Here is a 14894-nt window from a genome sequence, read left to right as displayed (position 1 = left end):
TGCCGCGGGCGGGCGTGACCGACGCAACGGGACGGGGGCTGAGGCGCGGAACATGAAAAGGAGCGACAGACACATGAAGGAAACGCCCTGGAATGCCCTTGTCATTTCCGAGACACCGCATTCATTCTAACGCGACCACAGGGAAAGTCATTTCCAAGGCGGTGCGCCATTCCGGCCACTCGACAGTGCCCCCTTTGATTTCCCGCCTCCGCCCCTCTCTCCTCTGTAAACTCTCTGAGGAAACGACAAACAACCGAGGAGCAAAATGGCGCCCCTATGGCCGGATCATGCCACCACAGCACCCATCGGAGGACTCACAGAGATGAGATTTCGAAGACGATTCAAACTCAAGGAGTCGTTCGTGCATGAGAATTGGCTCCTGTCTTCCAAGCCTCTGAAGGATATGCATGAATAATGTTACAGCGGCAACGCGTGCGGGCAAAACGTTGCAAGCCTTGACGAGAGGCCTGTTGTTTGTATACAACAATTGAGATCAGTAGAACGCGTCCGATTAATCTTATGTTCATCTCTTAGGAGCTCAGACTACTCGAGGTTTGGTGTCACCCGACAAAATCATGGAGCAAACGGGTGCCGACATCCTTCCCGAATTGCCGCTCTTGGTCGCCAAACGGAGTCACCAGATACGTGTCACTGCACTCCTCCAAGCCGAAACGACGGGCGACGCTGAGGGGTAGCGGCTCCGAAAGGCAAACCCCGTTGTTCTGATGGAGGCCGAGGGTGAGAGAGACGCCATTGCCAACGCCCCCGACGTGCTGATGGTTGGACGTGCCATCGCACACAAGGTTAACTGGAACGGGAGACAGCTCTTCTTGATCAATGCATTTGGTCCCCATCAAGTACTCCATCGGGGGAGGCTGAGAACCAAATGCGTTCGCCTTGGAAGATGATGGCGGCAGCCGAGACTGTTCATCAGAAACCAGGAAGCGGTGGTCGCCGGCCGACACTTTGTTCTTTTGACGCATCTCTAGGGAGTGGATTTCCTCCACCATTGGCTTCCAAAGCCTCACTCTCGCATTAATAAACCAGTTAGAAACCTGCAATTAGAACTATCATATCAAACAACTTGTTCCAAATGAATCACCCATCTCGTATCATCAATCATGTAATGGATTACCTGATTTCTCGTTAGACCAGTCTGTTTGGCCAAGTCCTGCTTGTCTACATCAGTAGGATACCTGCAAATGACCAAAGATATGTAAGATGGTTACTACAACCACAATTACTACAAGCTCTAAGCAATGAAAGATTCTGCCACTATTAAATTGCTGCAAACACTGTTCAATTATGGATATATCAGTGCCTAGTGGGCTCGATTTGGATCACTTTTTCATCTATATGGGAGAAAAGAAAATGATTGGACATTGGGACAGCGAAATCCAGCCAAGAATAAGTGTCAACTGTCTTTTAAGATGGCCAGCAAAATACAACATATAACAAGTGTAGAATGACCAAAAGCTCGATCAGACTTTGTTAATCGAAAGCAAGCAAGAGAGCCCTCAAAAATAGAGATTATATGCCTTTCTTCTCGATGGTTTAACACTCAGTTATAAGGCATGCATCAGAAACATTCTGTGCCATGAAAATGCAGTTCAATCAGAAGTTAGGGGTCACTTACGGATGCAAGAAGTGTTCGAAAAGCCATGAACGAAGCACCGAGACAGCCCGTTCGGGAAGTCCTCTCTGAGGCCTCCAAACATGTGGTTGAGCAAAGGTACCGGTGCTATTGGTTGTTCTCTGGAGATAACCGATATTGTCGACGAGGCCAAAGCTCGAAATCTCTTCCCTGCTGTTCCCTTCGTTTCGGATACCCTTGTTTGCATGATGAATTTGGTCAGAGATGATGTTCTTAAGGCATCTGAAGTGTTTCGACATCGCCTTGAGCGCCATCGAGGCATATGGGGCAGCACTACTCAATCCCGCAACGGACTCGAATGATGTAATAACAGCTTGCATCTGCTGATAGTATTGCTTGTATCTTCTGTAAACCTAGAAATGCACCATTGGAATGAAAGGGAGAATTCTAAGATTATAGCATACAAGAAAAGAGGCTATTGTATAATACTAGTTTCATGTTAAGTAAAGAAGACTTATAAGTTCATGATCTAACAACAAGTGACAAGCAATCATAATCAGCAAAATAAAGACAACACACATTTAACTTGCAGAAAGATACTGCAAACATCACTAAACTCGAGAGTATTGTGCTCGAGACAAACACAATCTCTTTTTCGATCAGTTCTACGAGTGCTCAATGATGACCACAGCTGCTTGTTTAATTTCATTGCAGCTGCCAATCTTGCCAATGCCGGTTGTCATGCATTAATCTTCGGATGAGTGACGTCAAACAGCCATGCGTACACAGTCATCCCTAATCTTTTGACATTTTCTATTACTCGAAACCAAAATAACATCCAACACAATTTTCCAAAGGAAAGCAATAAAATAGAAGATGAAAACTATACTTAAAAACCTCACTCACTTACCATAAAAAAAGATAAATAGTCATCATAATGTTTAATATGCCAAAGCAGATGTCATTGCCTGCATATCGCTTTCAAGAAGTGATCGTCTTATCACAACTATATATATGTCAGCAGACTATGAACAGTCCTAGAAAGATTTAAACAAAAAAGATCTAATCTTGACTGCCTCATGTTTGCCAATAAGGAAATTAAAAGACTCCTGATTAGTCCATAAAAAATTAATGAGAACCTTAGAAATCTAGTTTAGCATTTTGTGCTTACAATTGTCTTTCTCATCCCGATCGATTAGTTTATGTCCGACATAATTTGAAGCCTCCTCCGAATCAACATCTCAAACTGGATTAGTTTTCTACTTATAAATCATAAACATTATTAGTCATGAATCAGAATCATTAATCATTCCTCTTTGTCATGTATGTATATTTCTTGAAGTCCTCTGGCAAGAAATGGCTATCAAAATAGGCAAATCAATTGAAGACTTGTTAAAGATGAACAATTCAAACATCCAAACTTAATTTTGAAAACATAGAACAAAATGTCAAGATTCCCTAACCTATTTAAAGCTACTGGATTAAAGAAAGAGTCATGATCTGGGATCATCATCTTGTACTTGAACTAGCTCAGATGTAACAATCTTTCTTGGCACAGCATGACAAGTAATCTACAAGTTCATCGATGACATGCAAATCAAACTGTGTCTCTATCTCCTGCCAGAAGTATGATGGATCAAACAATGCCTCCCATTCTCTATAATCACAGGCAAACACAGTGTTCCTATCTTCTTCTCTGAGTATGTTATGTGGTGATGATGTAGAAGAAGAATTACATATTGCATCTAATACGATCATTTGAGTTTGCAGTCAATCCAATCTAACCAAGATTATAGCCGGTCTTGTCACCTGAACAGATGCTTTCATGGCAGTATCACACAGTAATGTGTGTGTGTGTGTGTGAGAGAGAGAGAGAGAGAGAGAGAGAGAGAAAAAGAAAGACCAACAAAGAAATGAAGTCATCTCAAAGTAGCAGTGGTCACAAGAAACAATTCAGTGACCTTTTTCGTAAGTTCATGCTGCTAACCTCATCGAGCATGGAGATGAGACTTGCCTTCTTCCACTGCTGCTGATACATGCCCGAGATCTGGCGGTCCGCCTTGGGGCCGTGGTCGGTCCAACCATCCCCGCCGCGATCCACCAGCGACTCCCTCGACGGATCCACGTCCAGGAGCATCTCCCTGCTGCCGCCACCTGCTGCTGCTTGCTGCCCCACATGGCACACCTCCTCCATCAGCTTCCTCGCCGGGTCCAGGAACCTGGAGCGGTTGAGGACGGCCGCGTAGCCCGTGAAGGGGCCCAAGGGGGTCGTCCGGGTTATAACTTGGTGCCGCGAAGTCGTGGGGCGGGGGGAGGAGGAGGAGGAAAGTGAGAGGGAGAAGCCTTGGTTGTGGATCTGGTGCTGGTGCTGCGAGGGGATCGGTAGCGCGCCGTGGCCGTCGAATTGCGCCACACCGTTGCTAATGGCTGGGTTGTGAGAGTAGTCGGACGAGGAGAAGGAAGTGCAAAAGGAAGGGAGAAAGGCCGTCAAAGAACCGGCGGGATAGAGCGGCGTCGCGGCGTTGTGGTCGTGGAGGAGAAGGAAAGAGGTGTGCGAGGGGGACATCTCCTGCGGGAACCGTAGCTTCTCCCTCCGGCTGTGCTGCGGCACGTGATAGTACATCTGAGGCTGCTGCTGCAGCAGCTGTTCCTCCCCTCCTCCGCCTCCTCCCACGAATCGATCCGCCGCCGACGAACCCATCTCTCTCTCTCTCTCTCTCTAGACTCAGTGCCACCTCTTCTTTCTTCTCCTATTTCTACTGCTCGACTTCTCTCGGCCAAGCCCTGGAGATAGCAAACCGTGGAGAAGCTCACAGCTTTTTGTTTCTTGCAGTCCACACAGACACACCACTGCTTCTGTTTCTCGATTTTATCCACCCAACCATATATATTACACATTAATCATAAAAATAATAACCATTAGAAGGCAGAGAATATGATCTGTCTTGTTTCCGATAACAATAGAACATAAATGTGCAGCCCCACACGATTAGGGAGGAGGTTAACACGTTTCCCACGGTTAGGGCGTCGACTGCTCGTTGACAGGAGGAGCAAGACAGAGGGACAGAGCATCCAATTAGCAGAGACTAGCGCACGTGGGAGGCACCTCTGCTTCCGGTTCGCTCGCAGGCGATTGCTGGTGCGGTGGACGTACTCGGGAATGCTCGGCTCAGGTGGGATGCTGCTGCTGTTGGCATGTTGCTAAGCCGCCGGTGGCCCCACCGCTCTTGAGATGTTCCATCCACCATTAGCTGTCTCCGGGCCCCGCCGGCGGACCTTTTAGCACGAGAAATGAACGCCGGGATCGCGCCATGTCACCACCTCAACGCCGTCGGATCGTCCCTGTAGCAACTCCGTGGAGCCTATCTACGCGACATGATGAAGGCAAAACAGGGGTTATCACGTCGATCAAGCTCACCCCCACAACAACGTGTCGAGTTGAGATGTGAAGCCAGAGGTGATGTTATCACCACCGCTGCTTTGGTAGTGACGGAGAAGGGGGGCAGGTGTGGAGGTGTGATGCAGCTGTTACGGAGGTGAGGGTCACATCGATCTGTGCAATACCCCTTGTAGAATTCCGAACTGGGAAAGTAGAGAGAGAGAGAGAGAGAGAGAGAGAGAGAGAGGAGAGGAGGAAGTCTAGTGTTGCAGGAACAGCAGCAGCTACTGGGTATTGGTTTTCAATCACCTTTCTTTCTTTTTGGCTGCTCTTTACCTCGCTTTGCTGGCTTTCTTCGCGGGCGGAATTGTTAAAGCGCCGAGGGAGATCTTTTGCTTGTCCGTGGAGGGATGGGGGGGAAGAGGCAAGCGAGAGCGCCCGAGTTTTCCGTCGATTCGCTGATACCGAGGCACTACTGGGCCACTGATCACTGTGTCACACGCTGCGCCATACTTCAAAAAGCTATGTCCGACTGTGTCTTGCCTGCGAAGAGAGAGAGAGAGAGGAGCGAGCACCGCGGTGATGCACTCGACGTCAAATCAATCCTAGCGATATCTGTGCTCTCTGTAGATTGCACCAACTGCGAGCCGATTCCAAGTTGGGCTTAAGAAATTTGGACTACGCCCGAGGGAAGCTCTCTGATTCCCACGCTTGCGGTTAAGAGCGATGAGAGGCGTCTTCGCCGTACTAATCAGCTTATTAATGTGACAAAGAAGCCTCTCATCGCTCAGCTGTGTTTTAGGAACCTCAGAGAGTTATCCGGCGTCTGAAGGAAGAGGAAGGCGCCTTCTGGCCACGTCGGCCACCGCAACTTGCAGCATGGGCGTGAATGGGCCTGCCGTCTAGGAAGATCGACTTGGCTCAGGGGTAAATGAAGTCGATTTATACGGTTCAATAAGTAATTGAGCCGGTTCGTGCCGGTTCAATGTGATTTACAGCCGGTTCGGTGATATTTAGACTGGTTTAACATGAATCCAAGCTTGCTATTCGAAAATTGAGCTTTATTGACATGTTGAACATGTGAAGGGATACTATAATAACATGATACATGTAATGAGAAGAATGCAGGACATCGATACGCTGAGTTAGACATCATCTTCGGAGGAATCGATAACTCCCACCACCTTCTTGTAAGAGTAACTTCTTGCCAAGAACACATAGCAACACAGGTTCAGCGCGCCCATGATGGCCAGCAACCAGTAGAAGAGATCCAACCGGCTCTTGTTCACATCCTTGGCAAACCAACTTCCTCTTCCTCCTCTCGAAGTTATACGATCGACCACGGTGATCAAGACGCTGCTGATGAAGTTGGCCACTCCCACTACACTCAGGTAGAAGGCGATACCCAGACTCCTCATACTATCGGGAACTTGATCGTAGAAGTACTCTTGCAAGCCGACCAACGCAAATCCATCTCCAACTCCTATGATCACGAATTGAGGCGCCAGCCACAACACACTCATGGAGACCGCAATGGCTCCTTCATTCTCCGCTACCTTAAGTCTTTTCATTTCCACCAGTGCAGCAGAGATCATACCCACCGTTGTGATCGCCATGCCGATGCCGATTCTTCTGAGGATGCTGACGCCCCTCTCGTCGCCCGTGACTCTTCTCAGGAAGGGAACCAGCATTCTTTCATAGAAGGTGACGGAGATGACCATACCCAGAGCACCGAGGGAGAATATGGAGGCCGCAGGGATGATGAATCCATTGCCGATTTGTCTGTCCATGACGCTTCCTTGCTTGACGAAGAAGGTGTTGGTCTGCGCGATGCAAATGCCGAACGGTAGTACGGTTATCCATATGGGCACCATGGATAGGACTAGCTTGAGTTCCTCCACCTGTGTCACCGTGGCTAGCCGCCATGGGTTCTGCTTTCCGGCGGCGGCGGTTGCAGCTTCATCGTGTTTCTGCTCGATAATGGCAGCTTTGTCCAGAAATCTGACAACCAAGTTCTGCGTTTATACAAGTCGCATCGACTGAAGCTTGTGGTTAGATCAGGCTTACCGTAGCTTATTAGTGTGGCAGAGAAGCCTCTTACTAGTCGTCTGTGTTTCCGGCACCTCACAGAGTTCTCTGGCATCTGAAGGAAGAGGAAGGTGCCGTTTGGCCATGGCCGCCGCTACGACCTGCAGCATGGTCGTGAACGGGCTACCCTCCGGCTTCCGGTAGCGGTAGAACGGCCTGCCCGCGAGGAAGATCACCAGGCTCAAAGCCATGGTGGCAGTAAGCGCGACGTCGGCCTGCCACCAGCCTACTCTGTCCTGCACGTAAACGACCACGGTGACCCCAAGGATCAACCCGCTGCAGAGGGCGAAGTTCCACCAATTGAAGAAGGACATCTTCTTTCTCCGCTCCTCGTCGTGGTTGTCGTCGAACTGGTCAGCGCCGAAGCTCTCGAGCGACGGCTTGTGGCCACCCGTGCCAAGGGAGATCAAGTACATGGCCAGGAAGAAGATGACCTCGTGGAGGCCCAGTGACCTGCCGCAGGTGACGGGGTCGCACGGCTTCAGCCGCGGGACGATCTGCGACATCGTCAACAGGAGGAGACCCTGCGGAGACGACATCAGTGTTAGAAGAGACACATGACATGACATGACATGAGAGGCCACGAGGTGAGCACTGTACTCCGATGTAGATGAGGGTGGAGATGATAACAGTGGAGAACCTCCCCAGGTATGCGTCGGCGATGAAGCCACCGACGAGCGGCACCACCGTGGTGACGCCGCTCCAGTAGTTGACGTTCTTGGCTGCCGTCTTCAGCTCCTGACGCAGCACCTTGGTGAGGTATATGATGAGGTTGGTGGCCAGTCCGAAGTAGCTCATCCGCTCACTGAACTCGATTGCTTCCACCACACCAGCCAAAATGGCCGTTCATAGTGTGCAGGAAAACAAAATGGAGGGGAGATGTGAGTCTCTGCTGTCAAGTAATTACCTACAATGAATAGGGACGCCTTCCAACACCCGGTGGAGGTTCTGCATGGAACTCGTCCATTGTGGTCAACCGAGGAGTCAAACACGAATCTCTGCTCGTCGTCCTTTGACTTCTCCATCCTTCCTTTTTCGACCATCACAGCTTCCATGGCGAGCGAGCTTTGTGATCGCAGAGCAGAAGAACAAGGACGGATGAAAGCAAAAGAAGCTCGTCGCCTCCTAAATAGCATATTCCTTTCACTTGTTCTTCTCTACCTCTCATTCTGTTCATTCATCTTTGCTTGATGAAAAAGGTATGGTAATTAGTGACGTCCATATCCAGTCGATCGAGATAGTATGATTCATATGCCTCTCATATCATTTTTTTTCACTTGCCTAATATTAAGAAAGCTAAAAATAAGTGCAAATATATGCCGTGATGTCATCTTGTCATCGAATACTTTTGATCTTGCCATTTCTACCCTCTACAGCTACTGAATCCTGTAGTGTTCTTTCTTTTGAGGAAAGCATAAAGGGTTTCCGAAACCAATGGCCGAGGCACAATTAGCAATTGCTTCTGCCGGAGATTCATCATAGAAAACATGGAAAGTGCATTAATCGTTTCATATGAAAGATTTTGATCTTATATCCTAGAAAAGGTGCTGTCAGATACGCTTCACACGGTTGGAGATCTAATGATAAAACAGTAGCTTTATATAACATGATATACTAATATCTATCAGAAGAATGCATGACAGTCACAGCTCGTGTTTCTACGTAGGGATAAAGCAAATGCCACTGGTGATGGCTGGTTCAGACGTCAGCCCGAGGGGAATCAGCGACCGCCACCTTTCTCTGCACCTTCTTGTAAGAGTACCTTCTTGCCAAGTACACGTAGCCACAGAGGTTCACAGCACTTATGGTGGCTATCAACCAGTAGTAGAGGTCCAGTCGACTCTTGTTCAGATCCTTGGCAAACCAACTTCCCTTTCCTTCCCTTGAAGTTATATGATCGACGATGGTGATCAGGAGACTGCTGAGGAAGTTGGCGGCTCCCAGTACACTCAGGTAGAAGGCGATACCGAGACTCCTCATGCCGTCGGGAACTTGATCGTAGAAGTACTCTTGCAATCCAACTAGTGCGAACCCGTCTCCTATTCCCATGATCACGAACTGAGGCAACAGCCAGAACACACTCATGGAGACCACGCTGGTTTGTTCTGTCACGGCCACCCTAAGCCTCTTTCTTTCGACCAAGGCGGCAGAGATCATGGCCACTGTTGTGATCGCCATGCCGATTCCAATCCTTTTGAGGATGCTGATGCCCCTCTCGTTCCCCGTGGCTTTCCTCAGGAAGGGCACCAGGAGTTTGTCGTAGAAGGTGACCGAGACGATCATGCCGATGGCACTGAGGGAGTATACGGAGGCCGGAGGGATCTTGAAGCTGTTGGTCACCTGCCTATCCATGACGCTTCCTTGCTTGATGAAGAAGGTATTAGCTTGCGCCACGCAGATGCCGAAGGGCAGTGCGGCTAGCCATATGGGCACCATGGATAGTATTAGCTTCAGTTCCTCCACCTGCGTCACGGTAGCCAGCCGCCACGAGTTGTGCTTCTCGGCGGCGAAGGCTGCTTCGTCGTATTTGTGCTCGACAATGGCAGCTCTGTCGAGGAATCTGAGATGAGATATGATGCGGTCAGCCGAAGCAAGTCACATAACTCTTACGAGCTCCATCGACTGTAGATACCGCTTACCTTAGCTGATTAGTATGGCAGAGAAGCCTCTTATCGCTCTTCTGTGTTTTGGGAACCTCATAGAGTTCGCCTGCGTCCGAAGGAAGAGGAAGGTGTCTCTTGGCCGCGGCCGCCACCACAACCTGTAGCATGGGCTTGAAAGGGCTTCCCTCGGGCGCTCGGTAGCGGTAGAATGGACTGCCCACGACGAAGACCACCAGGCTGAAGCACATGACGGCAGTGAGAACCACGTCGGCCAGCCACCAGCCGACGGCGTCCTGGACGTAGACGACCATGGTGACCCCAAGCATCAGCCCGCTGCAGAGGGCGAAGTTCCACCAGTTGAAGTAGGACATCTTCTTCTTCCGCTCCTCGTCGTGGTTGTCGTCGAACTGGTCGGCGCCGAAGCTCTCGAGCGACGGCTTGTGGCCGCCCGTGCCCACGGAGATCAAGTACATGGCCAGGAAGAAGATGACCTCGTGGAGGCGCAGTGATCTGCCGCAGATGCTGGGGTCGCATGGCTTCAGCCGCGGGACCAGCTCCGACACCATCAACAGGACGAGACCCTAACAACGATGCAATCAAGATTGTACGGAGAAATGAAAAGAACCATACGATGCTCAGAGATTATGAATTATTATGTTTAATTAAAAAAAAAATTTCTAAGATCAGTCATCTATGATTCTGTAATATCCATCATTTTTGGGATAGATTTTTTTAGCATCTACACCTACGAAAACAAAGATGATTAGATTACTGTAGGATATAATACTTGTACGGCTTTGGAGGCTGATGTCACCTTATGCCTTTCATTGGTGGAATTATGGAATTTGTCCTGCACATCACGTTTGGATCGATTCTTTGTGACATGGAGATAAGCAACGATTCTTTGGCAGTCTTCGGTCGTGAGGGGGCGTTGGGTTCGGTACACGACAAGCAAAGTCAATTGGGCGAGCAATTTACCGCGATATAGATGACGGAGGAGATGACAACGGGGGAGAAACTCCCCAGGTAGGCGTCGGCTGGCAGTCTTCGGTCGTGAGGGGTGGGCGGTGGGGTGGGGGGGGGGGGGGGGGGGGGGGGAGTCAATTGGGCGAGCAATTTACCGCGATATAGATGAGGGAGGAGATGACAACGGGGGAGAACCTCCCCAGGTAGGCGGTCGGCTGGCAGTCTTCGGTCGTGAGGGGGGGGGATTGGGTTCGGTACACGACAAGCAGAGTCAATTGGGCGAGCAATTTACCGCGATATAGATGAGGGAGGAGATGACAACGGTGGAGAACCTCCCCAGGTAGGCGTCGGCGACGAAGCCGCCGACGAGGGGCATCATGGTGGTGACGCCGCTCCAGTAGTTGACGTTCTTGGCCGCCGTCTTCACCTCCTCGTGCAGTACCTTGGTGAGGTATATGATGAGGTTGGTGGCCAGTCCGAAGTAGCTCAGCCTCTCGCTGAACTCGATCACTGCACGCACCGACGCACACAAATCATGGCTACCAAAAGGAAAAGATCGATCGACATGGAACCACAGCGAGAAGGATTCGTCGAGCTACCTATAATGAAAAGGGAAGCCTTCCAACACCCAGTGGAGGCTCTGCGAGGAACCCTGCCCTTGTGATCCACAGAGGAGTCGCCCACCCACTTCTGCGCATCCTCCTGTGGCTTCTCCATGACCGATAGAAGTAGAAAAACAAGAAGTAGAAGAAGGTTTTACTGCGAAGGCAAGATGGTAGTCGAAGGAGACGGTGGCCTCGTTATATAATATTCCTTTGACGTGACATACCACACTCTTCACTCTGTACTCCATCATTTCAGACTGGAAAGTGAAGTGTGTCACTTTAGACTCGTCTTCTTTTGGCACAGAAGAATGCGAAATCAAAATGGTTCGAGGAAAGAAGCTTGGGTTGGACCACAGCATGCAAAAGTTGAGAGCCTTCATGGCCATCCTTCTCCTCAAGAATATGTCCTTTTGGCAAAGACTAAATATACTGTGTGATACTTCAATCGCCTCTCTCTCTCTCTCTCTCTCTCATACTTGAGAAGGGGTTTCGATCAAAGATTGCTGCCTATTTACAACCAAACATTTAGTTTTGACGAAAAATTGCACCCACTTTTCTTATACTTCAAGAAAGGTTCTATGAGAATCTTCGGTTCAAGTGTTCACCCACTACTTTGATTACCCTATGAGAACCATAATGATAATTTATTGATCACTTCGATCGACCAAGTTCACATTCAACATCTATCAACATCTAAAGCATCTTAGAATGTCGAAGGCAATAATCGAGTTGGAATAGTTGAATTGATTCATATCTTTATATTTGAATATCAAAACAAAATATTATGATTAAATATGATCTTTGGTTTAGAAATCTTAGTTAATTAAGTATTGTATTAATTAAAAGTGTTTAATTGATATTATAGGGTTGAGAATGTACTCTTTGGCCGTTGGATGTAGCGTGTCATATGCCCCTATGGACACGTGTCGATTTCTCGTGACATCGTCACAGGATCTACCGACATCCTCTCATCGAAACCCCAAGAGATATATATATATATATAGAGAGAGAGAGAGAGAGAGAGAGAGAGAGAGAGAGAATACGTCATGAAGACGTTTAAAGGGGGAAAAGTTGGATACTGTTTATGAACTGATCGATCAACGTCGCAAATCTGCGACAAAGCGTGTTTCGTCGATCAAAGTCGCACTAACGAGTTCCAACAAAGGTGGTGGAATCGTAGGCTGCAATGAAGCTGCCGGCACAGCTTGTGGGTGTCGTTCGGCAATGCTTCCCATTAGTTCTCGTGCACATGAGAAACATGGTCCAGTCTCTGTTACGCAGGCAGCAGACGCAATCGACCCACTAGTGTTCTTCATGGCCATCATATAATATTTGTGCTCGGTGCGCCAATTCCTCTTGTCCCAGAGTAGGTCAGCGTATCATCAACCGTAATCTTTGTTGGTGTCAAGTTGATCTCAGCTCACTCCACCAACTCGCACCGTGTTTCCTCTTATCGTTCCAGCTTATGATCCTGTCAAGCTTCGCAGCTTAACCTTCAAGGATGGTAGTAATCTTGTAAGAGAAGGCACAGAGAATATGCAGCATGAATGCATGCTTATGCTGCTGTACAGCTGAGAGAATAAGTTCCCAATAGGACCAACTGTTAAGTCTCATGTTTATGTTGCTAGGCACGCAGTGCCTCTTTCGCCAAAGAAAGAGGTCGAGAACGATGGCGGAGGAAGTGGTGGTAGGTGGGTCGACACCGAAGCAAATTGTGGCCTAGCAAATAAGCTTCGTTTAAGCCGATCATGGAGTGTCGAGAGAGAGAGAGAGAGGTCAAGGATGCGTGATATTATTACAAGGTAGAGTAGAAGATCTATAACGATGACTACCACTATTTATTATCTGGTAGTGGGCAACAAGATAAACTCTACTGACTCCTCCATTTGACTTTAATGAGTGACGGCTGCTACGCGGGTGATGGCATCAGCAGAAGCCATTAGTTATCGTGAGAGTTATAAGTAATCGCGATGCTTTAAGAGACTAATCTGGGTGGGTAATCGGGTTGCATATGCCATGCATGGTGATGGTGCAAGTGGAGAACCCACTCGCAAAGATTTCTTCCCTTTAGGACTCAGAAGTGACTGCCACTGTTCTTCCGGGCCTTCAATCATTCTGCGTACCCTGTGTTTTAGAGCTCTCTCTCTCTCTCTCTCGCTCGCTCGTTCTCGTCGGCCACACAAATCCCATTATTCCGAAGCACTCACAGAGTTCATGGCATGAGGGTTTTGGTTCACGTGATCGTATTGCGTTTCCATGCCTTCCATCATTCGCCGAGGTACCTTATGCATGTTCTGCCATGTTCTGCTGCTGCTGTAAGGAAGATGATGGCATGGACCGACTAAGTTGATGTTCCATCTTGTATATCCTCGGTTCTTCTCCTTCTACTAAGACACGCGAAACATGAAGCCCAGATAGCGACTAAGATGCCGATCGAGACTGCGACTTATCGATCGTGGGATTAGCACTGACATGCCACCAACGACACTGCTCTCTGGTCAGCAACGTTGAAGGAGGAGGATAGCAGCTGCATCTCCCAAGATTTTTTCCTCTCTTTCCCACCGTTCTTGTTGACTCCACGGCAGTGATGGGAGTTTGGGAATCTCCATGGACGCAAAACAGAAGCGATGGAGATACGCTTCATATTGCGGCTTCATGCAGCGGTCAACCATCTCACGAGTCCAAGCAGAAGAAGAAGCTGCTGCTGCCGACCTCAAGGTTCTTCTCTCTCCCTCTCTCTCTCTCTCTCTTCTCTCTTGTCCTGATGTCATATACACATCAAATTGAATCGTATTCATTAGCAGCCTGTAATCTTCGAGTCGTGAATTAGGAAGGACGTCGTAAGTGGATATCGAAGGACAAATATGACGAGACATCATAAACGTCGATTCATATGACAAGACAAATGTGATGAGACACCAAAGCTTCTCCATCACCATTGATTGCAACAAAAAGTGGTGGCAGAAACAACACTGCTAGTGCTTTCTACAGCACCAGCATGTGATGAAGATAAACTATACCTATGTTTATCGAGGAAAAACAAAATCTGTGATTATGTTTTTTGGCTTCATAGATATGAATGTATACGAGGGAATGGAGTCACTATCATCATCGTTGGGTAGGCCATTGCCCAAACATGACATCAACTGTTCCTTTCGTTGCCAAGCTAAGTCATGGAGAGGGTCGGCATCAACTATTCCTTTGGTTGAGAAGTGGCGAAGTAGAATTAGGATGGCATCAATATTTTAATGCACGTGATGTGTACACACCATACATGACGACATTGCATAATTCAACCAACACCATTTATGTCTCGATAAACATCTCATTATCTAAAGAAAAGAATTCGGTGCACGACTTGTTCTTCTTGGAAGGGTTCGGCATGCAAGTTGACGGAACATCCTATGGTGAAATTTTTCGTGATGAATTGAAAGGTGTTGACTCTTTGTAGGGTTGCACTCTTCCTGGTTGCGTGCTTCACGTGTTCTTTTAGCAGGTCAAGGCTAATCGAGTGGGTTCTCTCTCTCAACAGGTCAAGGCTAATCGAGAGGGACCTCTCTCAGTCTCTCTCTCTTGCCACATCAAACTCTTTACGTGTCCTGGCAGAAGTTGGGACACGAAGCGTTAGTGTGCACCCCATATAGTGTATAAACTACGTG

At 48.4% G+C, this 14894-nt stretch overlaps 2 protein-coding genes across 3 annotated transcripts; both read right to left on the bottom strand.

Moving 5' to 3' along the window:
- Positions 1-362: 362 nt before the first annotated feature.
- On the bottom strand, positions 363-4442 carry LOC135650566 (BEL1-like homeodomain protein 9). Of its 2 annotated transcripts, none has more exons than XM_065170039.1 (4): positions 3609-4442; positions 1637-2007; positions 1136-1196; positions 363-1055 (listed from the first exon to the last, which is right to left on the bottom strand). In XM_065170039.1, exons 1-4 carry the CDS (start codon positions 4293-4295, stop codon positions 561-563), a joined length of 1614 nt encoding a protein of 537 aa, XP_065026111.1. In that variant the 5' UTR covers positions 4296-4442; the 3' UTR covers positions 363-560. The 2 variants fall into 2 exon arrangements, with proteins under 2 accessions (XP_065026111.1, XP_065026110.1); XM_065170038.1 differs by having other exon boundaries at positions 3582-4440.
- A 53-nt stretch (positions 4443-4495) lies between these two features.
- LOC135650569 (protein NRT1/ PTR FAMILY 5.7-like) lies at positions 4496-11412 on the bottom strand. The gene is made up of 8 exons (XM_065170042.1): positions 11230-11412; positions 10923-11140; positions 9701-10245; positions 8859-9621; positions 7969-8077; positions 7662-7879; positions 7041-7585; positions 4496-6974 (listed from the first exon to the last, which is right to left on the bottom strand). The coding sequence occupies exons 1-8, from the start codon at positions 11345-11347 to the stop codon at positions 6119-6121; spliced, it is 3372 nt and encodes a 1123-aa protein (XP_065026114.1). The 5' UTR covers positions 11348-11412; the 3' UTR covers positions 4496-6118.
- Between the last annotated feature and the right edge of the window lie 3482 nt (positions 11413-14894).

Source organism: Musa acuminata, chromosome BXJ3-10 (genome assembly GCF_036884655.1).
Source record: "Musa acuminata AAA Group cultivar baxijiao chromosome BXJ3-10, Cavendish_Baxijiao_AAA, whole genome shotgun sequence".
Classification (NCBI taxonomy): Eukaryota; Viridiplantae; Streptophyta; class Magnoliopsida; order Zingiberales; family Musaceae; genus Musa; species Musa acuminata.
This window is presented reverse-complemented; position numbering and strand designations above follow the sequence as displayed.